The sequence below is a fragment of the Vidua macroura genome, chromosome 8 (assembly GCF_024509145.1).
Source record: "Vidua macroura isolate BioBank_ID:100142 chromosome 8, ASM2450914v1, whole genome shotgun sequence".
Taxonomy (NCBI): domain Eukaryota; kingdom Metazoa; phylum Chordata; class Aves; order Passeriformes; family Viduidae; genus Vidua; species Vidua macroura.
Genome location: NC_071578.1, coordinates 35160182 through 35185887, shown reverse-complemented (window position 1 = coordinate 35185887; position 25706 = coordinate 35160182). Strand labels below are relative to the sequence as shown.

The following is a 25706-nucleotide window of genomic DNA, read 5'->3' as shown; positions in this document are numbered from 1 at the left end:
TGGTGGGAGGAGATGCTCTGCTCTTAACACACGGTAGAGTATTCACAGGTTCCCATTTTCTAGTGCTCCAGACATTTGCCTAATACAGCTCGATGCCATGGATGGCTTCTTACTTTGTGCTGCTCAGGGAGCCCAGGTGCTGTTTTAGCAGGAGCTGCTCCTGGGACCTCTCTGAAGTTGTTGGAGATGAAATACAGGCAGAGCACACAGTCCAGCTGCACAGCAAGAGATGATGGCCAGAGCCTCCAGGGGACATGGTGCAGGAGAAGGGACAATGTGGCTTTGTGCAGGAGTGCACCAACAGTCCTGTCACTGATGTGGTGGCAGGGTGGGAAGATCTTCACAGCACTACAGGGCATTGAAGGAGAATAGTCAAAATAGCTGGATTCTTCTGGAGATTGAAGGGCAGGAAACGTCACATTTGCTTAAAGGGTGTGAGGGGAAAGCATGTACATCTGAAATGTGTGGTAAAATTCTCTTCTGCAAAGAATTCTACAGGCCAGACTACTAACCACAAATAGGCCAACAAATGGGTGCTGAAAATGAGCAGCAGCAAAACTCAAAACTAGACCAGCTACCTGTGTGCCTGTAGAATCAGGGAGAGAGTGAATGCACGTGCCTGTGTGCGTTTTTTGTTTTACTCAATAATTGTCTAGTCAGCCTCTAGGAGTTTCATTTCTGCAGTCAGATCTTTAATTCAGATTTCCCTCTGGCCTGAAAGTAAGACAGCCCTAGTTTCTCAGTGAAACATTTCTCAGCAGGCTGTATTGCACGTTGTTGTTGTCTGATTTCAGTTAAAGCTAGTGTGCACTTTTACCACAAACGAAAAGATTACATTTTTTTCTGCTAACTTTTAGTTTCATATTCAAGTAGAAGGCAGCAATGTATGTTTGGAGTAGTTGTTTGGGTTTTTTTTCTTTCTTTACTTTTGCCTTTGAGCAAATTTTGTAGAGCATCATCATTAGTTTTCTTGTAATTTGGAGGAGGATAGTTTGTGGGCTATCCCAGCATGAAAAATCTTTTTGGGTTTTTTTTTTTTTCCTCCTTCAAATACAGGTCTGAAGTAAATGTGAAAAATAACCTGCAGGTAACTGCAAAGCTGAATGAAGTGCAGGGTGATGTATCCTTTTTAACCATCAGATGTATCCCTTTTGATCATTTTATGTATCCATTTTAACCATCATCAGGTGTGCAGAGAAACACCCTGAATCCACAGAAACCACAGTGAGAGCTCAGCAGACAGGTAGGAGTAGGTCCAAAGTTAAGAAAGCCTGATATAAGCAGGATCAGAGCTTTTTCAGCACAGTGTGATTGGCACTGTGGCTTGGAGAGCTCTCTCCTCTGAAGATACCCAGAACGCTTTGGCTTTCCAGCTTTTAAAAAAAAAATATATTTAATATAAATGCATACGGAGTTACAAAAAGCAATTAGGCCAGTTCATCTCCTAGACTAAATGTTCAAGGCTTCTGCCAGCTAATTATATTTTATTACTGGAGTCTGCATTGTGCCAGATGCTCACAAAGTACTATGCGGTGTTTCTTTTTAGGCATATCTTTTTAAGCAGACCCTTTGAATAATTCCTGTTTGTTCAATGATTTGAGAGAATGAACTTATGTAAGATTCTGTATTTAGTTAAAAAAAAAAGGAGGTGAGGAGCTTGTTGGATTAGGCAGCAAAGCTCCCTTCAGGAATGTTGAGTTTTAACTGTAAAGTATGTGTGAGGTCAGGCATTTATTTCAAAGATTAATTGAAGATTAGGTTCCTGTGAACTCTGTTTAACCTGCATTTCTATTCCTTTCTGTACAGCAAAAAAGTCTTACAACTGAAACCTCCTTTTTGTTGTTCTACTAGTTTTTTCTCCTTAGCTAGCATAAAGCAGCGAGATTTACAAGAAGTCCAAGTTTCTGCAGAATTCCTGTCAAGTGTGAGATCAGAGCTATAACCTCAGTGTACTTCTTCAAATGACATGCAACACTCATGAGAAGTGATTTGGTTTGATTAAAAGCAGTTTTATTTTAATTTAAGTGCTTAATTCTTAAGCTGGCTTGAGATATGGTAGGTGTTACAAAATGGAGTGATGGGCACGGTTGTGCTGTGCTTCAGTGTTTTGTGAGAGAAAGAAACCAGTGCCTTGTTCTATCTCCCTACAAGGCTGTCAGAGCAGGCTCTTTGTGTTTTTTTTTTTTTCCTTAAGGAACCTGGACTGGAGGAGAGCAGCAGGAGGTGACTGCTGTGACCTCTGTTGCTCCTAAGACATCTGAAGCAGCGGGGCAGTGGGCAGAATTCTGCCAGCCCTCACTTCCCCTTAGCGGCAGGAAAGCAGGTCCCCTGTGTTGCAAGGGCAGCTGCTGGTGCTGCTCACTGCCTCCGTGTGGCCAAAGCTCCCCGGGCTTCATTTGTGCTCCTGAAAGCTCCCGGGTGGGGAGGTTTGGTCCTGGCCCAGCACAGGCTCGGTGTGGATGGTTTCCTGCTCTGTCAGCACATGGAGATGTGTCAGTGTGATGGTGCTTCCACCTCCAGAAATACTGTGGGAGCCTGGTTAGCCTTGACACCAGACAATGACAAACACCAGTGATCTTGTAAATACATGGCTTTACCCATCTCACTTTTGTTTGGGGTTTCCTTTTCGGTCAGCCCTGAGGGAGCAAAGATGACCTTTACTTGTGTGTTTCTATAAAAAGACTGAGATGGTGTTTGCTGGATGTTTTCTGTGGAACAGTTCATTTTAAGATGAGGCAAACCCTTCTGCAGACTTGAAATTACAGAACTAAAGACTGTTACGGTAAAGCCAAGTGCATAAAGTTGTGGTGAGAAGCATTTGTCAACTTTCTTTCCTCTTCTATTGCAACATCCATGGCTATTTTAGAGCTTGCTACGAATGATTAATTTTTGGTTTGAAAAGTGCTTTTACGTACTTCCCAGGAACTCTGTCCAAAGTGCCTCCTAGTGCTGTTTCATTTTGCACTTTGGTGGTTTCTAACTCCTCCTTGTCACAGGTAGGTGCAAAAACGGTGGTTTCCTGAAGAGAACTATTTGCCTGGCTGCCTTTTCCCCAAAACCATTGTTTGGCTGTGCCTTTGCAGCTGAAGAGCCAGGCAGACTGTTGGGATATGAAACACAGCACCTTTGGAAAACATGTTGCTGCCATTCAGAAGAGAAAGTGTCTGTGATACTGATTGTTTGGGAAGAAGTAACTGATAAAGCAGTCCCTTAACACCAAAGGTTTTAATAATTTGGGTGTTTATAGCACTGTTTTAAATATCTAGTGCTTGAGTTTTTGGCATCTGGTGTGCAAAAAATACAGCAAAGTCTTGTTACATGCTTATTGTTGCTATGAAAGAGATTTACTAGTTGGCATTGGACCAGGATATGAGGATTTTGCTATCTGAGGTTTTTAATGCAATTTTCTGCAGAAACAAAGAGGAATTGGATGAGTGATCAGTGAAAGACTAGGATAGGATAGGCATGTGATGAGTGAGCTGGTGTTAGTCCCTGAATACTGTAAGAGGAATACAAAGTGCTTGTGTCAGAATTATTCTGAGATCTCTGGGTGAAATGCATGGGGCAAACAAAAAAAGGAATGAACAAGATGATTTTTCTGCAGACTTAAGTGTCTTGGAATGGAGCAAGAGCAAAAAGTTCCCAGGCAGGGTCTCAAACCACTCTGAGGCCATCTCGGATTGCCAGTGGGTTCAGCTAACACCAGAGGATTTTCACAGCAGCCCATGAGAGAATGCAGTCAGGTGGGCCCAGAGCCTCCTTCCACCTGAATTCCAGGACTTTTAAAATAGATGAATCACTAGAAGTGATTTCTAGTGTAGACAAGGAGACAGAAATTGAGATACTGCATTGTGCCAGCACGTGGTCTGCAGACAAGGAGGGGACAAAAAACCCCAACATAATCCCTGGGTAGCAAAGTTTATTTTTAAATCAAATATTTCCCTATAGCTTGTGCATGACACCTGATAAGTATCAGACACTGCTATCCATCTTGCCTGTCCAAATCTGGAACTTTTGGCAAATAGGTGTCAAACACTTTTTAATGTCTCCGTGTGCTTTGCCTTAATGTTTTCTTATGTTACTAAGCTGCCAAGTTACCTAGGGCTCATGGAAAGACATTTTGCTTCTCTCTGCAAAGGCACAAGGTATTACAAGTGCAAGGGTCTTGAGACTCTCACCTCCCTGGCCAGCCTGTCCTGACCTCCCTGCTGCACCCTTTGCTGGAAATGTTGCATGAGGTGAATCTTGTCCCAGGCTTCAGCTTTCCCTGCTGACTGACCCCTGAGTCCTTGAAGAAAGAAAAGACAAAAAAATCTTTTTTCCTAGTTAATACAAATTATGTTTTCAAAAGGGATGTGCTCATCTTGAAAGGGGGCAGAGCAGCTTTGTTGGCACTGCAGTTTCTGAACCTGAGGAGCAGCAGTTTGGAGACTATTGCTTCATACTGCAGCAGCATCCACCCAGAGAGCACCCAGCAGATCCTTTAAAAAGATCTTGGAGGCCTGGGGAGTGCAAGTCCTACTGGGGAGAGGCTCCTGTGGCAGAGCTGATTTTCCTGCTTTTCCTCATTTTTCTCTTCTGTCACATTTCGAAACAAAAGGATGCTTCTACTAAATCAAATGTGCTTAAAGCAGGCTAAGAAATGCCTAGCTGCTTTGGTTGATAGGGAAAAAAAATACTGCTCTCTTTTAATGTAAACATAAATTCACCTCTTTCCCCAACAATTCAGTGAAGATCGCAAAGCTACGACTCCAGGCTGGTTAACTGGAGCCCAAACACCAGCTGTGCTCCACTCTACACACAGGATGGGAGCAGCAGGTCTGGTTCATGGGAAGACCTCCACAGGAGAATCACTGCTTCCAGTTCCTCTTCATCTTCCCAAATGTACTGACGTCCTCTCTCCCCACACAAGGTGTGAAGTTTGTCTGTGTCACCAATGGTGCTTGTACATAGAAATAAGTTTGCAGTTGTGCAGGCAGTGGAGGCAAGGTGAGCTGCTTGGGGTGGATCTATGGGCAAGAGCCTTTGTACCACCATCCTTCTCTCCCTTGTTAATTCCTTCTGGGTTTAGGGGCAGTTTCCCAACAAATCCTCTGTGACCCCTTGCTCTGCTCTGCAGGTCCTGCTTGCACTGCAGGACTAGTGCTGCTCTGGATGGAGTTTTAAAGGACAGTCAGCTGCTGAAATTGCCTCCCTAATCAGTAACCAGAGCTTGGCTGCTGTGTCATGTCTTAACAAGCTGTTGCTTTTAAACTTTTAGTCCTGAAATTGCCAGCCAAAACCTTCTGCTGCTCTGTGCTTCAGCAGATGGAAGCAGAAAGCATCAGCAGTCCCAGCAGCAAGGAAAGCTGCTTTTTCCACCTGAAGGACAGGCCTGTTGCTTGGTTAAGTTTCTGGAAGAGAGGGGAGATTGCTAATGGGGAAAGGTAGTGGGCAGCTTCCTGTCTCTCAGCAGCTGTGCTCAATTTTGATGCAGCTGTGGCTTTCCAGCAAAGATCTCCCCCTTCAGCATGGGAAGAAAAAAGGAGTTGTTCTTCTGTGAGATCTAGATGGCAGTGACTGCCTGCTTTCTATGTGATAAATTTCTTCAGTGCTTCCTTACAAGATCCAAATCTTATCTGCAAGGACCAGGCCTTGATGCTGCCCTCAGAGGAGAGAGGCGGTATCACGAGAGGCCGAGGGATGCCTTGGGCTGCCTGGGCCATGATGCTCTGGGAGCAGGGGTGAACACAGGTCAGGTGTTGAGCTCAGATGTGATCCAGGTTAAGAATTAATTTTTACTCAGGGCTGGATTTAGAAATCCCCCCAGCTGGACCCAAACCCCTCTCTCTGGGTTGCCAGCTCTTTGCTATTTTGAAGAGGAGAGATTTTTGGTTGGTTGGTTGAACATGTGCTGGTGGCAAAAGGACTTCTTGCCTGGAGAGCAGCTCACTTCTGAAGGGCATCAAGGGTGATTTTGGGCATTTAACAGCACAGCTCATGGGTATCCCTGAGATGGACCAATGTGCTCAGGACCTGTTGGATATCCAGGTCTCATGAATCTCATCCCACTTCAGCAGTGAGTGTCAGGGAAGAAAACTGTTCTGCCTTCCTAAAAGGCAAGATGGGCAAAAGAAATTCTCCTTGTGTTGAACCCCGCTGCCATTCAGACACTCTCCCTGTGCTCTATCCCCTATTCTTTTTCTGTTGCCATCATTCTGTTTTGTTTCCAGCTCTGCTTCTAACAGATGTAGCCTTTTCTGTACTGGCTGCTCCCCAGAGCAGCGACCTGTAAAATATATGTATTTCTACTTTCTCAGCAGAGCAAATAAGAGCTGAGCATCACAGGCAGGGCCCAGCACTTCAGGACCCCCCCAGTTGTTCCACCCATGGCTTTGCTGCTCCATGGGGATGAGTGTTTGAGGGGTGCAGGGGTCAGCTTGGATTCCCATGGAAGCCAGGGCTGAGCTCCAATCAGCTAAGGCAAGGGAAAACCTGAACCTGAGAGCAGAGCGACCCCACAGCACTTAGGGTTTATCTGATTTCTGAGCAGTTGTCAATGAGAAACTTCTTTATCAGGACCCTGCCTGGACAGATAGTGCCTTGCCTTCGAGCCTCCCTGATAAGCATCTGGGGGTGCCCCTGCACCCATAGGAGTCCATCTGTCCATCTGGCTGCCTGTCAGGAATACAGGCAGCAAAGTAAACCTGTGCTGCCTGCTGAGGAAAAGCAGCAGAGGGAGTGGCCTGACACTGCTATGCCAGACTACTCCTCTGGACCAATCTGCTCCCTCAACATTTACCTGGGCTCGAGCAGAGAAGGGGTTGATGTCCAATGATTTGGCTGAAACACCCCTGTGATGCCCCTCTGGCTTCCTGCTGGGGTTTCCTTTTGCCCCATATTCTGCCTTCCTCAGCAGAGTAGATGTCCCTGTGCCAGGCACTCCTGCAGTGTGGTCCACATTTGGTGATGATATTAAATGAGCGATTACTCCTGAGCCAGCTGGGAGATACAACAGCCCTGAAAGTTACTACTAAGGAGCAGTTTCTCACTTTAGATTTTGAAGTGTTTATTGTAAGACTACTCCCAGATTTTTCAGGCACATAATGGGAAGTCCTGGATGTCTGCTCAGGGGTCAGGGTGCACAGTGTCAAGGCAGCCTTCTCCCTCCACCTGCTCCCCGCTCCCCAAATTAATGCCTTACAAAAATGCAAAAGCAAGAGCTTTGCAGGTTAAGAAATCTGCTTTGCATGTGATTTGAAAATAATGGCAGCACTTCAGTGCAGGAGCTGTAAGCAAGGCTCCAGGAGCAAACTGTGCTCTCAGATACCTGCTCCTCATTTATTTGCTTCTTTTTGTAGGCCTGTTCTGTTGGGATATTTAATCTTTCAGTTTGCATACACAGGATCTATGCAGGAAGAACATTATCCTACGAATCTTTCTCACAGTTTATAGAAGGCAAATTTGAGGTAGCTGACCTTGGTATGGTGACTGTGCTCTCCTCTTCGGATTTAAAATATTTAACTTAAAATCCTGTTTCTCTTGAACTCTGATAGTCATGCCATGACACGTTTCAAGGTTAGAGTTCCAATATAGTTTAGCTCATGTGTTGTTCTCTGTTTAAAAAAAGAAAGTTTGTTAACTTTCAGCAGTTTGTGGCCTCTAGCCTAAGATGAGATTTTTTTAAAATTAGAGCTGATTATTTTCATTGTATGTCTTGAGTGGTTTACAGATGGTGTTCCTTGGGCATCCCACAGCACTCCACAAAGGGCATGCTTTACTTTTAACTCCTGCACATCCCAGACTGTTTCAGATCCAGGTCTCCAATCACTTCCATGTATTTAGGAAGGTGGAAAACTCTTCACTTGCCAAGCGCAGCGGGATGTGGGCACCAGCAGAGCGCAGCAGGGCAGGAGATGGGCACAGTGCCCTCCCCGCAGGCTTCAGGGCCCTGTTACACAGATGTACGTGAGACAGGGGTGAAACATTTGCTTTGGACTTCCCACAGCTACCAATTGTAAAGCGATCTCATTTCCTGAGGCGTGCTGCAGACACAGAAAAAAATAACAAAACTGTGTGGCAAAACTGCCAGTGCTACAAGTTCCCCCATCAGCCGATGGTACAAGACAGATAACTCGAGATCTCCCTCCAGATACAGGGAATGCGCAGCTCCCCTACCCACAGCGGCTCCCTCAGTTGCCCATGACTGTGCCCACTGGTGGGCATCGCTCTGGCTTCACCCCATAGGCATCCAGTGCCATGGTGGAAAATGCCCTGGGCTGCTGGGAAGGGCAAAAATAGCCAGTGGAGTTTTTCTTTGTCACACGGGGGTTGTTTGTGCACGGAGGAGGGGTGTGGAACAGGTCAGCGTGTACCCGTGATCTGCAGAAAGTGAGAGGTGCTATTGCAGGGATGGTTTCCGCAGCCTCCAGCGAGGGGAGGCTGATTATCTCCCTCCCGTGGTTGCCCAGCTTCCTATTGATGCTGAGCACTGCCTTAAACAAAAAGAAAAGAAAAAAGAGCTGATGCTAAAAAGACAAAGTAGAAGTGAGGGTGGTAATAAAACCCACTGCACACGAGTCCTTCTGCACCTGCTTGGTTTGAGTCTTCTATTTTTCCCATGCCAGAGAAAAAGCCCCATGTGCAGAGGGTCAGAAAGCTGAACACACAATTCAGTTCCTCAGTCTGATGGTAAATCCCAGCCTGGAGAGGGGAGGGAGCTGCTGGAGTCTCTTCTGCTGCTTCATGGGGTTTTGGTGGAACACCAAACCCTGGGGAAAGTCACTGCTCAGCCCAGATCCCCACTGGGGGCCTCTGTGGACTTTCCACCACATAAAAATAGATTTACCACAGACAACTTGCACTATCAGCCCCAGCAGTGACAAGGTTCTGTAGCACCTTCGAGCCCACACGTCAGTGCCCCAGTTAATCCAGCAGCACTCTGTATGACAGAAAAACCTCCACTGCTTTGATAACCTCGCTGTTTGTCATTTCTTCTGAAGTGAACTCAAGCCTGGTTTAACCACAGCCAAAAGGCAAGCAAAAAGTATGAGCCAGCTGAAAGGGAGCTTCTATTTTTCTGTCTATATAAGAGCTTTCATGGCTTTTCAGATGTGTACCTTGTGGAGCCTCATGTGATCTAAACCCTTTGCCACATTCCCTGGGGCATTTGCACCACACAATGATAATCTGGCCAAGCAAATTGCCTGTGCTCTTCCAGAAGGAGTTGATATGTTTCTACCAGGATATATTATCTAACTTAATACAGTTTTTTCACTTCTACTGCGAATATCTATGATTCTGCTTTAAAAAAAAAAACAAACCCAAAAAAAAACCCACCACCAGAAACCAAAAAAAAAAAAAAAAAAGCCTGGCATGAGATTCCAGAGATAATTTACTTCTGTGGAAAAAGATGATTCCCCAGTTGGTGAAACATGTACTGACTCTGAGTAGCTGGCTTCTAACCAGTCTGGTGGACTGGTGAGGGCTTGAGGCAGGGAAAAGCAGTGCCAGTGCTGATGCAAAAATGCAGTTTTTTGACCTAAAATCAGGGAACATTAAGCACTGCTTTTTCACTCTGGAGCCCTCTCAGCATTGGGCAGGGACTGGGTGGGATGTGTGCCTTGACCACGGGCTGCTGGCAGCACCACCTTCAGTCCATCATGGGTCCTGGGTTTGCTTTCCTGCTTGGGCAAAACAGGAGATGAAGGCAGAGGAACTTTTAGTTTGGACTGATGAAGGCAGGAAGGCCACGGTGCTGGGCTTTTCTGTTCATGTCTCACTCCCGTCAATCAGGAAGTGGTGACGCAGGTTATGGGTTGGGTTTGAGGTTTTGGAAACTTTTTCTAAAAGTCGATCTCCTCGCTCCGTCTTATTTCTGAAGTGTGAGGCTGTGGTGAAGGCTGGTTGCGAGCAGAGGGATGCCAGCCAAGATGCAGCTCCTTATCAGATGTAACGGGAGGATTTTCCTGGCTATTTGTCTAATCCTCTTTGTGGGATACACAGCACAAGGTAAAACGGGGCGGTTGTTCTCAGTAATCCTCTTTCTGGGCTATGCAGCGGAGGCCAAGTAAGCAACCTCCGAATTTTACAAACTGGCCTTCTTTTGGGGGTAATGAGATCTGCTCAGAAAGTCTGTTTTGCTAATGTTTCCTTTTCGGGGGGGGGGGGGAGAATGGCAAGAAAATGTGCTTTTTGCAATTGGAGCATTTCAGTTTTTGAGAAAAGACTTCATAAAATATGTTGTTGCATGTGTGTACGTTTTCAGCCTATATATCTCAACATATATTTTTCTAAATGTCCCTTCCATAGTGGTCTGGTTACTGCTGTTACTCAGTTGTGAGTTACAGACACAGTGTGTAACATGTCATAACTCCTACGGTCTGCTTTCTGGGGGGAGCAGGAAAGGAAACTAGTTGTAAGTATGAGGAAACTAAACGGTTTATTCCGTAAAACATTGCAACATACACCACTACAATGACAAAAGGGAAATATTGATTCGTGATGCCGTGCCCCATGGATTTTTTTTCTCATGAGAGAAAAACTGCTCTTCAAGCACGTAGAGTATAATTTGTCCACAAACCAAAGCTGTGATAGCTATAGGCTCTCAACATGCATTACCACTCGGAGGCTGGTCTTTGAGGGATTATGGTCTGCTTGTTCTATGTTGCTTATTTGCAAATTTTTCAGCTGCAGCTGTTTGTTTTGTTGCCACTGATATTATCAAAAACCTTCTTAATAACAGGTGAGGAGAAGAAAATAAGTATGAAAAAGGAATATACTGTAGAGGCAGCAGGAAATTACACCTGTGAGATCTTTTTTCTTTTACAGAAGAGTGTAGGAGGTAGCTGAAAGTCATCCAGTACATTATGGAAATATATAGGGCAATAGAGAAGTGTAATTACAGAAAGATATTCCCAGGAAACGGAGAAAAAAATAGATAAAATGCCAACAGGTTGAGAATGCACCAGGAGGTTTCTGAACAAATTAATTACATGAGACCAAGAGGAAGGATGAAATGTCACTGCTCCTATCTTTATTTTGTGATCCTTATTTTGTCATTTTGGTGTTTTTTGAAGACCCACATTTTCAGTGACAGCCCCAGTCAGGCACCTGGGGAGCACCAGAACTGAGAACCTGGGTTTACAAAACCTTGTGGTGTCTAGGAGACACCTGAACTGCCTCTCCTCTGGCAAGTGCTCCCAGAACCTCCATAAACCCCAAACCTGCTCCCGTGGCACACCTTGAGTTCCTCACGTCCCCACCAAAATTCCACCTGTTGAACTTGAAGGGGCAGAGCTGGAGCCAACAGAGGAAGGAGAGCACAGGAGCCAGCTCTCTGCTGGGCGCCTTGTCCCCAGAGGTTTGCACATTATTTTCACATACCTCCACCTTCAAGGAGAGCTGCAGGAGGCTGAGCCCCCAGGTCCCCCGTGGCTGTGCCATACTGTGAGCTGGGCATGAGCCTTGCTGTGACAGCAGTGCTTTCCCATGGACTTCTGCTGCTGTGTGTGAGGGGATTCCCTGGGATTTTTCATGGACTTCCTGGTGCCATGTTCGAGACGTGCCTGATGTCTCTGATGATGAAAATGTCACTTAGGATGTCAGTAGCCATTAAAAAAAAAAAAAAGTCTTTAGGGTTACTTTACTTTTCCAGAGGTTGAGCAATCAGGGCCACGCAGATTACTTTCATCCGCTCCTTTTAGCCTTATTAGGTGCTCATAAAGTTTGTAGGAACGGTGAATAATGTCCTGGTCCTCGTGGACAATGTGTGGCTGATTCCATCAGGTGCTCCGATGCAGAGGGCGAGGTACAAGAGGGTGAGGTGCCGGCCCGACGCCTGGTCTGCTAACTGCATCGAAGAGAAGGGGCCCTGGTTTTACATGCCCTCTGGTGGGGCCAACAGGATCCTTCCTCCCAAGGCAGACCCGTCCTTGTAAGTTCATTTGCCACGTGATTGTCATTAATGCTAGCACCCCAGAATGTATTATTCCTGCCTTGACAGTCCTGTCGCAGCATGGCTCGCCCACGGTAACGTGAGGCTTTGATGTGTTCATCTAAGAGAGAAAATTGCCACTCTGTGTTTCAGGATGAAGAGATACCAGGAGCTGGGCGATATATTCCCTCTGTCAGATGAGGATTCTGGCTCCGGGTCCAACACCATGGTGGAAGCAGAGCCAGCCTCTGGGTCGGGGCTTGGTGACAATGACAGCTTCTCTGAGGCGAAGCTGCCTGTCTTCCTGGAGAGCCTGCGAGGCAGCGAGCTGAAGGAAAAGCTGTCGGAGGAGGATTTGCTCCTGTAGGGCTGGAGACGTCCGCCTCACGTGCCGCTCCCTCGCCTCTTCCCCAGAGCCTCACCCGACAGCCACGAAGCGGTTTTAAACCAGCACCAATAAAAACTCTGCCTTAAGATCTTTACTGCTTTCAATACTTACTAAAAGCATTGTTGTTCAGTCTGAACTGCCTTTTTATGTGTGCGCGTGCAGCAGCCATCCCAATGGCGGGGCGGGGGGGGAGCAACAGTGATGGGTGCGCAGCCAGCTCTGCGGGAAAGTCACCGTGCTCTGAGGGGATAAATTCCACCCCTTTGTGCGCTGGGAGCCGCCTGCGCTTTTCCAGCAGTCAGCCAATGGGGTATCCCGAAAAGGAGCGCGAAGTCCTGCCGAAAGGAGAGATTTACTACCGCGGGTATTTCCTGAGGGGACCCCCACAGCGCTGCCGCCTCCCGGCCGCCAGGCGGCGCCCTCCCGCGGCGGGCACGGAGCTGGAGGGGGCGGTCACGTGCGGCGGGGCGTGGTCCCGGCGCGGGGATGGGCGTGGCCTGGAGGGGAGGGGGGAGACCCGTAAGGTCACATGACCAGGGGCGCGCGGCCGGGGGCGGCTGGTGCTGGTGCGCGCGGGGCCGGGGTCGGGCCGCGGAGGGGGCGCGTACCATGGTGAGTGCGGGGGGGGGGGGGGGCTGGTGGCGGTTGTGAGGGGTGTGCAGGGGGCGCGTACCATGGCGAGTGCGGGGCGGGGGGGCCAGCGCCGATCCGCCATCGCCTGAGGCGGCGGCGGCGGCCTGGGCAGGGCGGTGCCTCCTCTCCCGCTCCTTCCTTCCAAAACCAAGGATTTAGGGGGTTATTAATTTTATTTGCGGATAAAGAGTGCCCGCATGAGCTCGGTAGGGCGGGGTTTGGCGGTGAGACTCGGGTGCCCCGCACAGCTGCCGGCGGGGAGAGCGCCCGGGCGGACCTGGGCTTATGGGGATCTTCCGGCAGTGCCGTGAGGCAGCGCTGGCGGCCGTGGGCTCCGATCCTTGCGGAGCACACCCGCCGGGAAACGGCGGCCGCCTTGCGCCTGGCAGGCTGGGCGAAGTGCTCGGTGTGCTCCCATGAAGAGGTTAAAAAAAAAAAAAACAAACCGTGCTGTAAGGAGTCGTCTGGACCGGTGGCTTTGTGGCTCTGGCGTGTTGGGGTTCCTTCACACGTGTCTCGTGAGCGTGCGGAGGCTGCTCGGCGCTCCGTGGGTCGCTGGCGTTTCTGTACCCTCTGTCAGCCGCTGGCATTCCCGCAAGTCCTTCCGTGCAGCTATTACACTTCGGGGCTGGACGCAGCTTGGGTTTGGTCCTGATGTAGCAGAATCTCCAGCGTCTGTCTTTTGCGCGAAACCAAGAGCTTAGCCTGGCATTTGGCCAGTTTCTGGAAACCCCAGTTCTCCGCCTGCATTCTCTTAAACTGTAACACAATAAGCCCTATGATAGCTATCTAAAATACTTCTTGTTTTGCATAGTTTCCCCGCAGCAGTATCTTCGGTAGCCGCTGGAGCAGATGCCTGCTGCTGACTTCTTTATTTCATATGTTCTTGTTCTCTCTGAAGGAGATTATAGCTAATCTCAAAGGAGTGCAGTTGAAATATTTACATGCAGTCTCCTGAGAAGTGAAGTGTTATCAATATTTGGTCTGGTTGACCATTTAAATGGTTAGCCTGTAATTCAGAAGGTATTGTGAGAGCATCCTGTATAGTTTGCTTAAAGGCAGTGTGCTTCCTTGTTTAGTTGGAGGGGAGTATAAAACTAATCTGGAAAACAAGTACAGCTTCAAGGAGAAAATGTGGCCATGCTCAAAAGTATCTTGTGTTTAAAACGGTCTTACAACTTGGAATTCTTGTTGAAACTTTCTGCTTTTTCTCTTGCCCTTCCCCAGAACCCAAGAATCAGTAATGATTCTAGTATGCACTGTTTAAAAAACAAAAATAATTTCTCAGCAGTCTGTACAAATCTGTGCTTGGCAGAGCCTTGGAGGACATTTTGGTCTTCTGTCTGCTGGCATTGTTGGTCATCTGCTGCTGCTTTCACCTCAGAATGTGTAGTAGATGTAACAGGGTTTCAGTTGGAGTCAAACACATCTTTGTGGGTTGAAGGGGGGCCGATTGCTGAGCACATACAAAGTCAGTTTAGTCTTGTGTGAATCGCTGTTCTATGGCTCCAGCTTGCTCTGTGTCCTCTTTTCTCCAGGAGGGGTGAGCATGAAGTCACCCAGTGTTCCTACTGCTAAGCAGTAGCATTCAGATCAAATCTTCCCCTAGGCTCTTTGTTTTTTATGCTGCATTTCAAACTTCAGGTCCCCAGAATGTCTTGCAAAGAGTTCTCACTCCTTTTTTTCACTGTTAAATTGATGAGGTGGCAGTGACTGTGTTGTTTAACCCCAGCTGGCAAGAAAACACCACCACAGCCGCTCGCTCATCTCCCCACCTTGGTGGGATGGGGAGGAGTAGCAAAAGTAAAACTTGCAGGTTGAGATAACATTTTAATAATTGAATCAAAGCAAAATATAATAATGGTAAATAAAATCAATAATAATAATAAAAAGGAAACGTGAACGAGTGATGCACGATATAGTTGCTCACCGCCTGCTGACTGATGTCAGACCCCTGTCAGCCCCTTCTGGGTAACACCCCCAGTTTATACACTGGGCAGGACATTCTGAGGTGTGGAATATGCCTTTGCCTGGTTTGGGTCACCTGTCCTGGCCATGCTCCCTCCCAGCTCTTTGGTGTACCTCCCCACTGGCGCAGCATGAAGCACAAAAACGTCCTTGACTTAGAATGAACCTGACTTAGCAACAACTAAAACCTCAGTGTGTTATCAGTGTTATTCTCAGACTGAATCCAAAAAGCAGTGCTGTATCAGACTGTTTCATGTATAACAAATTCATCCAGTTGAAGCAGATGTTCTCATGGAGAACATAGTGTAATTTCTCAAAAACCCACAAAAATCACACTGAATTAGTGAAGTGTCATCTGCTTTAGTACATCAAAGCAGATTAGTGCCCAAATCTTTGGAGGAAAATGTTGGCTTTTGTACTAATCTTGTTGAGTTTCCCATAGAGCTACTAACATGTTTTGCAGCTTCTTGTAAGAAGTGTTTGTGTAAGATCAAAGGATGATCTCTCATGTTCTTGCGTTCGGTGCCGGTCAAAAGTTTGAGCGCGGAGAATGCCGGGGGAAGGCGAGGACAAGCCCTGTGCTTGGAGCAGTGTTACAGGTACCCCTGTGACAGGCACTCTCTGATGGCAGCCTTGTGCAGCTGAGGTGGGCTGTGTGAAGAGCTGCTGCCTCTCAAAGCTGCTAAGACAGCTGTGGTGTGTAGGCAGAGGCAGCAAGTAAAATCCCTAGTCTGCTTCCCCAGCCACGGGGATGCTTTGGGCTTTGCATTGTATCCCCTGTTATTGTTTCTTTCCATTCTACTTTCCTCTAGCGTTTGGATTTTTTTAGTGGTAGTAATGGCAATTATGCTGTGTGCTTCTTATAAACGTGATATTTTGTAAGAGCTGTCACTGCTTGTTACTGACCTGATTTCAGTTATTTGCTAGATGAACAGCTGTCCTTTGTCACCACTATTTCTTGGGTCTCTGATACATAATGGCTTTGTAACTTCGTGGAAGCACAAATGGTTTTTCCCCGGCATATAGTGTACAGCTGCAAGTAAACACCATAAACACCACATTGAAAATGGAGTGTCCACTGTGTAGTAATTTATCCAGTTCTTGTTATTCCAGAGTTTTCTTGGAAACCTTTTCGTTCCTGTTTGTGAGATCGATGTTGTACTTAATGATGCTGAAACACGAAAACCTGCAGAAATCAAAACAGAAGATGGTAAAGTAGAAAAGCATTTTCTCTTCTACGATGGAGAATCTGTTTCAGGAAAGGTAAATTGTTATTTAAAAGTGACTATTAATTACTGTTCTGATTCTGGCATGCACATGCATGTTGGAAGGTAAATTAAAAACTGCTGTAGGAGCTGCATTTTCAACTTGTGTTGTTATTCAAAGAGGAAACTGTTTTGCTATGTATGTTTTTTTTACCCACAGTCATTCAGGCAGCTGATAGAAGTCAACATTTTTGAATGGTAACTGTTTATTTATTTCCAGTCATATTATGAATGAGCTTTTTTTGCAATGGTGTGCAATCCTGCCATTGCTTCTGATGAAAAAACTGTTCCAAACTGGATCCCCTGCTTCCCCTTCCCATTCAACTCCAAAATCCACAATCCAATACAGGTAACAGTAATTTTTGGCTGGGCAGTCAGAAGTTTGCATACCCTGAAGATAAGCCTTGGCTTCCATGCCCTGAAGTGATTTCTGGATTGCATCAGAGGAGCAACAGAGGAGCAACATATGAAGCTCAGCTGACTGCTGAGTTAACAAGAGTTTTTCTTACTGGGAAAAAAGACAATGAAGTTGAGATTGCCAGAGGGATTTCCCTACATTCAGTATTGCACCTAGGCACTCCGTGCCCTCACTCTGTTTTACTGGAGCCATTCTCACTCTGAGCATTTCTGTTATAATTCATTTTTCCTTCAAAAGATTTGAGTTGGGTTTTGTTGGGTTCTGAGATTGACTTCTGAATGCCTGCTTTGATCTTTGATCTTGACTGACCTATATCACTGGGCATCTTCCTGATCTGGCCTTACCTTTCTGTAAAAAGATCCTACTTCTCTAGAAGGATCCTTCCAGGGATGTGAAGGGCCACAAGATGAGCTTCAAACCCAGGAAACTGAGGGAGAAGCTTATGATGACCTGCTGGAGCACTGCTTGCTTGTATGGGGGATGCTGAGAAGTGCCTGATGAGTTTTGGCTAACACAGGCACAGTGGCATGAGGAGGTCTGGGAGAACAGAAATTTTTTGGACAGCTTCTCTCTACCCCATCCTTTTTTTCACCACAAAGATGGATTGTTCCAGTGGTTTACTTCCTACTCAGATAGTGACAGTGTGCTGGATTTTGTAGTAGAGGAATTTCTCTGGTCATCTCTGCCTTATAAGAAAACATACTATATGCTTAATATTTTCATATTTCAACACAACATAACCTTGTGAAATCCTTGTCTGTTTTTGAGAATCAGAGTCACAAGAGAAAGTTTTCATAGTAGGTTTCATTATCTGTTATTTTTCATTGACTTAGCCAACACCAGTATTTATCTGTCTGCCAGAGAAGGGACTGAAGCTCACATGACTTGAAAGGAATCAATCTCATGGCATTTAATTTTTGAACTTCCTGATGTGACTGTCAGAAGACGCTTTGAACTTTGACGACTGGCTCTGCTTGAGCTCTGGCTTGGATACTTAATTTTGGGACTTGAAAGTTCCAATTTTAGTTATAAAATTCAGTCTCGTGGATGATTAGATTTTTCTTGAATGTTTTAGTGGTGCCTTGGAAATGCTTAATTTCATCATCAGCTGTTTGAATTGGCTGCCTTCAGATGGGGCTTTTGAGAAGAGATCTTGCTTTCCATAGGCTTGTACTAATATGTTTTCCTTTTTACTGTGATTGCGTTAGGGTGAAAATGTTGAAAAAATGTAACTTGTGTTTGTTCTTTTGTTTTGTTTTACCTTGACAGGTGAACGTCTCCCTTAAACATGGGAAGAGGCTAGAGCACCAAGGAATCAGAATTGAATTTGTAGGACAAATTGGTGAGTTTAGGCTATAAAGGCGCTTTTAGGTGCTTGTGTTTCATGGAACTTGGCACTTGTGACTATCAGCAGTTAGGCTCAGACAATGCAACCTGTTCTGATCAGTGGGTGATAAGGGCCAGAGGAAAGTTGTTTTCCTTACTTTAAAGCAAGTGATGTACTAATTTGTGCTACTCAGAAAGTCATTGGGAGAAAGATATGTACGTGGGAGGGAGAACCTGGTTGGTGAGTCTCAGACTAGCTAAAAGTTGGATTAGTAACCACTAGAGATTTAGGAAAATTAAACTAGTGGGCTTTTCTGAAAGAGAAGAGGCATAGAAAAGAAATGAAGAGGCAACTTATAGCAAAATACTTTTAAAAATTCTATGGTAGCTGGTTTTTTAAAACCTATTAGAAATGTAAATTTCTTACAACTACTGAAGTCTGCTTAGAGTTGAACTATGAGGAATCTTTATTTTATCTAACTTCTTACCAGTCCAGGTAATCTAAGGTGTGATGCTAAAATTCCTTCCCTCTCAGAGAGCTCTTTGCATTGTTGCCCCCCTTGGAAGTAATTACTCAAGTTTCAGCCTCATACAATTGACTTTAAACGGAATTTCACAAATTTTCTATTTCTCATCAGTCAGTAGGCTCCAGTAGTCTGTGTCTGAAGTTTTGTATAGCACATATGACAGACCTGGCACCTGCTGCTTTATACTTGGAGGTTTTGATCAGTGAGGTTGTAAAATTAAACTTTGAGAATAAAGCAGCACTGTGATGGGAGTGAGGCATATAGACAGAGGAAAAAAGAGCTCAGGTATGTCACCTTCATTTAGTCTGTTGTCTTCTAACAGCTGTACAGATTGCTTTTCATCTGCTCTTGACTTACACATATTATTCCCTAGGTGAATTTCATTTGATGTAGTGTTTCTTGAAATTCATGCATTTCTGGGCCTTTCTGTTGAGCTGCATTTGGAAGTCCACAGAGTTATGCAGATGTGGTTTAAACTACTGCTCTTTGTACTAGTCCATGTTTTCTTGCATCCTTCCAAGTGTCAGTATAGAAATGCAGAAAGCGTTCCAGTAGAGTGATCTCTGCACTATCTGCAGACTAACTCCATATCAAAGCTGTATTTTAAACCAGCTCTTCAGAGTACAGCTTTTCTGACTGACTGGCACAAAAAGTATTTGATATCCAGCATTAGATAAATGCTTGTCCCAGCAAACTAAGTACATTTTTAGACAATTTGTGGTCATATTAGAAAATAGGAGTTACTAGTTAGTGTCAGTTTCTACCACATTGGCAGTGATAAATTGTGGAGTTGGTCTATTTAATTCATTTATTCTTTTCTGAAAAACTTCAGTCTGTGTAACACCAACTACCAATGCTGATGTTCAGTTTTGAATGGTAGAGAAGCTTATTTTTAGATACTGAAGTGTTTGGGTTCTGATTTTAGGGTAATTCTTGGTGAGAATTGCACGACACACATCTAGGAATTAATCACCGACACTGCTGTGGGGACAGGAGATGCTGTTGCTGTGAAACTGCCTTTGTTTCCAAATGACTGACTTAGACCAGGGGTCATAATAAGCCATTTGACTGTAGTCTAGTAGTAATAATAAATTATTTGCTAGATGTTAATCTGCAGACCAGATTAGGATCACTGGCCTGTCCTAAATAAGGCAGTCCTGACATTGCTTAGATTTTGTCCCTGCAGCAATAAATGCTGGAAGCCAAAAGCAGGCAATGCTTAATTACAGAGCATGCGAAGCAAGAAGTACTTATTAAAGCTAGCTAAACTGTCATTAACAAACAATGCCATGCTAGTGAAGCTCTCAAAGTGTTCTCTTCATTCCAGTTAGTTCTTTAGGCTTGCTAACTGTAGCAACTGGAGGTAATTCGAAAACCTGAATAAAACATTTGGTCAAATATGTGTGTTCTAAGTTAATTGCTTCTGTTATACTTTCCCAAATTAGAGACAATTGTGTTGGCTAAAAATAAACACTGAAACATATCTTTCTTTAACTTTCTAACTTTAGAACTCTTCAATGACAAAAGCAATACCCATGAATTTGTAAACTTAGTGAAAGAACTGGCCTTACCCGGAGAACTGACACAAAGCAGAAACTATGACTTTGAATTCATGCAGGTTGAAAAGCCATATGAATCCTACATTGGTGCCAACGTCAGACTGAGGTTTGTAACTTATAAACCCTTTTTTTCCTCTCCTCCCCTGCAGAAAATTCATAATTTAGCAATTATACTGCCCCCTCTTGTGCCTTGATTGGAGTTGTGGAGATTTTAACACAATGTGGTATTTTCTACTTAATTTGGAATCGCTCAATGCTGTTTTTATAAATAAAATTCCTCCAGTTCAATCAAGTGAAGACAGTCCAGTTTTCCTTTAAAAGAAAAACCCATACCCACAACTGAAGAAAACACTCCCACATGTGAGTGTTTTGTCTTGTATTTTGGTGTCTTACTCTATTCTACATAGTCTCATGAGATTGTACATTGGTCTTTCAAAGAATGGCTGTACTTCAGAACACGAAGGCTCTTAGTTCTGAATAATTCTCGCTAATCCAGTGGCTTTTTTCCTAGGTATTTTCTAAAAGTGACAATAGTGAGACGGCTGTCAGACTTGGTGAAAGAATATGATCTGATTGTTCACCAGCTCGCTACGTACCCAGATGTAAACAACTCCATCAAAATGGAAGTAGGCATTGAAGACTGTCTCCACATAGAGTTTGAATACAATAAATCAAAGTAAGTGTCACAGCAAAATGCTATTAAGTAAATAACTTGGTATAAAAGGGTACAGTATGTAATATATGGTGACCAACTTCACCTTCTGGAGACTTAAAATGTAAAGTACTAATTACACAAAGGCCTTTTTGAGTTACAATGGGCTGTTCTGTCTTCAGTACTAAGAGGAAGGTCACTAGCAAATATTTAAGACTTACTTTTTGCATTTACACCTTTTCAGTATGACTGATAGCACTTCCCTTTACTGATACTGATGGAATGTTGGAAATATTGCAGTTGCTTTGGTCTGGCTGAAGTGCTTAGTTCACTGGGGAAGTAAGCTCCAAGTAGTTTCCAGGCAGATAACTGCCTGTGTGACTTGTGTTCAAGAAGGTGCAAAACTTGTGTTTATTCTTTAACAAAACCCCCCGTTTTGTTTTCTTAAAGGTATCACTTAAAGGATGTGATTGTTGGAAAAATTTATTTCCTCTTAGTAAGAATAAAAATTCAGCACATGGAGCTGCAGCTGATCAAAAAGGAGATTACTGGAATTGGTAAGAGAAACAAAGTCCAGTTGAAATGGCAGCTTGTGTGCCAGTTGAGCCTTGTGCAGACCTGGAGAGTGAAGTCAGTAGTTGCAGTGCTGGCTGAACCAGTGCTCCACCAGCTTTTTTCTCACTGGTGTTTGCATTTTGTGCTTTGGCAATAACACATCGTAGTCAACACTGCCAGTTGTTTAATTGTTCTGGGGTTGTGACTCTTGTGACTCCTCACAAATTTGAACACTTGTAAATGGAACTTGGGCATAAATACAAAGTAGCTTAATCTGCCTTAATTGATAAAGAACAAGGGAGGAGGTGTAAAGTGCGTCCTGAAGACCCCCTTGCCTCTACAGGGATTGACTGGTTAAGGGGGCTTGTCATCCAAAAAATGGATATGATGGAAATACCAAGCGGCTTTGAAGCAGAAACGGCTTGATTATTGCAGATCAGGCTTGTACTTGCTGGAACAAGGCTGGAAGAGGCTGTGGCTCGTGACACTTCATTCCCCAGCAGCTGGGGTTCTTGGGAGCTTCTTGTATGGAGAATGAGAGAGTTTCCAGTAGAGGAAGGGCAGAAAGCTCTACTTTATTTCTGGCTGTTGAGCTGGCTGATAACCCTTCAGTTCCGTGTTTGAGCATGGCCTAGCAGCATCAGTTGCTAGCACTGCTCACCAAGCAGAGCAGTTCCAGGATTCCAGACCCTCTTGCTTGTTCCCTATTTAAAGCTTGCATATCCAGGGCTCCTTTGAAGCTCTGGTGCCTGCCTCATCTGTGTTAGCATGGCGGGGGGAGAGTAACAAAGATGCCCTGCCTGGGAGAGGGTTTTGCTTGCTTTAGCCATGTCTGACTTAAATGCAAGACATGGGCAAAAGTGCAGGGCTGTGTTAATTTAAAAGATGCAGAATGGAAGTTGTTGTGATAAAACTTTGTGAATGTTTAAAACTGAAGTGTGTGTTCACACTAAAAACTTGTTTCACCAGGACCCAGTACTACGACAGAGACTGAAACCATTGCAAAGTACGAAATAATGGATGGTGCACCAGTTAAAGGTAAATAACTGTGATTGTTTTACAGGGGGAGCATTTAGTGTTAAAAATCCTATTTTAAAATCTGGGGCAGAAGAGAGGACTTACACACTTTTTTTTAACTGGAGAAACCACACTTCTCCTTAGGTTGCTGAAATGATGATGCATTTTCTATTTGGAGGAGACATTTTCATGAACTTAGGGCATTTTCTTGGGATCCCAGTAACTTTTATTTACTATTGGAAATTGTATGACTGATTCTTTCATCAAACCTGACTCCATGGTGTAGAGCAGCTCTAGAGAGTTAAAAATACTGATCCTTCTGGCTTTCCTGGCTACCATGCTTGCACTGAGAAAGAGTTCTCACTTTTCATTTCATACTTGCTTCTGTGCTCAGTGTTATGTTTCTGATTTTTGGTGGGTATTTTTATGTCTTGTGCAGTCTGGTTTTTTGTTTTTTTTTTTTTTTTTAAACCAAGGAACAGCACAGACAGTGCTTGGGAAACTGCTTTTATTTTGCATGTTTTCTGAAACTGTATTAATTATTCCAGTTGTAAGGAACTCATTTAAGTTTTCTGTTTTTTGCAGGTGAATCGATTCCTATAAGATTGTTCTTAGCAGGCTATGACCCAACTCCAACAATGAGGGATGTGAACAAAAAATTTTCAGTGAGGTACTTCTTAAATCTGGTGCTTGTGGATGAAGAAGACAGACGATACTTCAAACAGCAGGTATGGTCTGTAGCAGTCCTGTTGCAGAATTATCTGGGCTGTTTTACGTGCTGCTTTGAACCATGGCAGGTTAGAAGCCACCTGTGCTTCATGTGTGGCACAATCATTTCTGCTGGCAAGTGTACTGACAGCTCTGTAGATGATGTCACCTTGCAGAAAAGGAGCCAAGGAGGACTGGATGCAAGGATAAGGGTGCTCAGTACCATAGAACTTGCTTTGGGAATACCCAGAAAAAACACTGGGTGGGTAAAATGAGCTACTTTGCATTTGTTGCATTCCTTAAACTCCTGCAGAGAAATCCCCCCTCCTGCACTAGCCTGGGTTCAAAACTGCGAAGTCTTAATAAGGACCAAGGCATTTCACTAAAAGTGTTAGGCAGGATGAGGTGATGCTGAGGGAAGGTGTAGCCAAAAGGGTCACTGGAAGAAGCTGTGTGGATTAGATCAAAATCCTCTTACTACAAAGCAGACAAGACAGTATAATTAAACATGGAAAACAAGAGGGAGCTGGAGCATATGGTGGCTATGGTAGGCTTTGGGTTTTGAGAAAAGGAGGAAGAAAAATTTCTTGAACTCCTTAATAGTATTAAAATTGAGGGAGGCATAGTTAAGGAAGGGGTGACTGCTCAAGTTTGCTCAAGCAGCAACTAAATATGTGAACTTAATGGTGGTGTCTTTCTGTTGCTTTTATATGAACTGCACTGATAAGTAGTGGGGATGCGTTTTTTTGTGGACTCTTGTGTTTGGTTATCTTTTTTTTTTTCCCGAAAGTTTTAGTTTATCAGGAATTTAAGATACTTGATGCTGTTGCCTTATTGGCAACTATTGGTTTCAAGAGTGTTTTCTTCCTCAAATAGGAAATAATTCTATGGAGAAAAGCTCCTGAGAAGCTGAGGAAACAACGGACAAACTTCCACCAGCGATTTGAATCTCCAGAGTCACAAGCATCTGCTGAGCAGCCCGAAATGTGAACTGGTCTGAGGTGAAAAACTTTGCAGTGCTTCAGCAGGTTAAAGATGGCAGCAGCCTGTGGGAAAAGAAGGCCAGAATTCCCATTACAACTGTCTTCCTTCATCTTGCAGTGCTGCGTTTACCATGCTACTAAAGCGTTCTTCAGTTAAACAGTCAAGTATGTATATACATTTAAAATAAAGTGCTTTCTCAAACACTGGAACTTTCTTAAGCTACTATTTTATACTGCACATTTCCTTTTATTTGATAATGTTGTATGCACTTGGGTATGCAAAAGCTTAAATCTAGTTATTTCCATGCATGGTAGGCTGGTGTATTTGATTTTTGCTGCTCACCTCTACGATGTAGACTAAAAGCATTTCCCGTCTCTCATGTTGTTTATTGCATGTTTGTTTCCAATGTTGCTTATTTGCTTTGTTTTGTTTTGAAACTGCATTAAGACACAATTGACTAAATCACACTAAAAATCAAGGTTTATGGTGCATTTGTCCTAAAATCTCCCAATTACTACGTTAGACAGGGTTTAACTGAAGCTGCATGTACGTGCACTGTGACTGGAGCCTTCAGACCAGCGGTTCTAAGAGGCTTTGCATCTGTCAGTAACAGAGAATATTGGGAAGCATCTTTGCCCTCTCTCCCCCAGCTCTCTGTCAGACTTCTCTAAGTCTTTCACACGAGTTGCTCCTAACTTCTGGGGGCTCGTTACCCAGTAATTAGTGACTGTAGGGTTGAGTTCACCCTCAGGTGGTGAGCGGGTAAAGTATTTGAACATAGTTATCTTATTGATGAAGTAAATGCTGGTAACACTGATTATTTTGCAAATATGTGAAACTGTGTTTCCTCCTGGCTTCATGATTCCGCTGTCTTCACAGTCAGTGTCTTAACTGTCCTGACAGGAGAGGCAAGATGTCCCCAAAGGACCTCTTAGAGCAAACAAGCTTCTTGTGGTCTTCTGCAAAGGTATTCAAAGCCAGGCAAGCCTTGAAACTTAGAAGCTTGTCTGGCTCAGCAGATTGTTTGTCTTTATCATCATCTCATAGGCATTTAGTGTTTGAAGAAGTAGCTTAAAGGAGTTAAGTGTTCATCTGTTCACCACAGAGCGTGGGGTCTGTTGTCAGACCTGTGGCTTGGGCACAAATGGAAGCCTGCTGTGAGGAAGGCAACTTGCACTTGTAGTTCACTTGGCCTTTAAACCAAGGCTTCTCAGCTCCGGTGCAAGTGTCATTGGTAACCTTACTTTATGAGTAAGTAAATAATCAAATTACATTTCTGTAAGAACTGTTTTATTACTGCGGCACTTTGATAAAGCAAAGACTCTGTGTACTTTATGCTAGGATACTCCTAACACGGATATCTTCGGCTGAGAGCAAATCCAACTCCCTCATGTAAGTGCCTGTTCAGAAACTTAGAAGAATTAAAAAAAAAAAAAAAAACCCAACCAAATATTTTCATGGTCACTTGCATGTCGTAAACCTGGGAACGATGATTTTGAAAAACTTGATTGTACTTAACCAGCCTCAGATTGTGCAACCATGTATAACGAGCGGGGGGAAAACATCCTAAGCTGCTATTTGAATTATTAAACCAGCTGTATTCTCACTAAACCCGCCTCGTCTGTGTGTGAGGGGCGCTGCGCTCCCTCAGGGCGCCGGCGGGGAGGGGGGCGGGCGCCGGCGGGGAGGGGGGCGGGCGGCGGCGGGGGGCGGTACCGCGCACGCGCGGGGGCGCGGGCCGATGACGCGCGGGCCGCGCGCCGCCGCCCTTGTCCGCGGATGAGTCGCTGCG

At 44.7% G+C, this 25706-nt stretch overlaps 2 protein-coding genes across 4 annotated transcripts; both read left to right on the top strand.

Annotated features, from left to right (window-relative positions):
• The first annotated feature begins 9767 nt into the window (after positions 1-9767).
• On the top strand, positions 9768-12434 carry SRGN (serglycin). Its single transcript, XM_053983557.1, has 3 exons — positions 9768-9990; positions 11767-11914; positions 12068-12434. The coding sequence occupies exons 1-3, from the start codon at positions 9900-9902 to the stop codon at positions 12279-12281; spliced, it is 453 nt and encodes a 150-aa protein (XP_053839532.1). The 5' UTR covers positions 9768-9899; the 3' UTR covers positions 12282-12434.
• A 412-nt stretch (positions 12435-12846) lies between these two features.
• VPS26A (VPS26 retromer complex component A) lies at positions 12847-25525 on the top strand. Of its 3 annotated transcripts, XM_053983554.1 has the most exons (10): positions 13003-13141; positions 15367-15502; positions 16017-16166; positions 17856-17928; positions 19948-20104; positions 20510-20674; positions 21101-21207; positions 22175-22243; positions 22808-22950; positions 23807-25525. In XM_053983554.1, exons 2-10 carry the CDS (start codon positions 15401-15403, stop codon positions 23918-23920), a joined length of 1080 nt encoding a protein of 359 aa, XP_053839529.1. In that variant the 5' UTR covers positions 13003-13141; positions 15367-15400; the 3' UTR covers positions 23921-25525. The 3 variants fall into 3 exon arrangements, with proteins under 3 accessions (XP_053839531.1, XP_053839529.1, XP_053839530.1); XM_053983556.1 differs by lacking the exons at positions 13003-13141; positions 15367-15502 and adding an exon at positions 12847-12914; XM_053983555.1 differs by lacking the exon at positions 15367-15502.
• Positions 25526-25706: the final 181 nt, after the last annotated feature.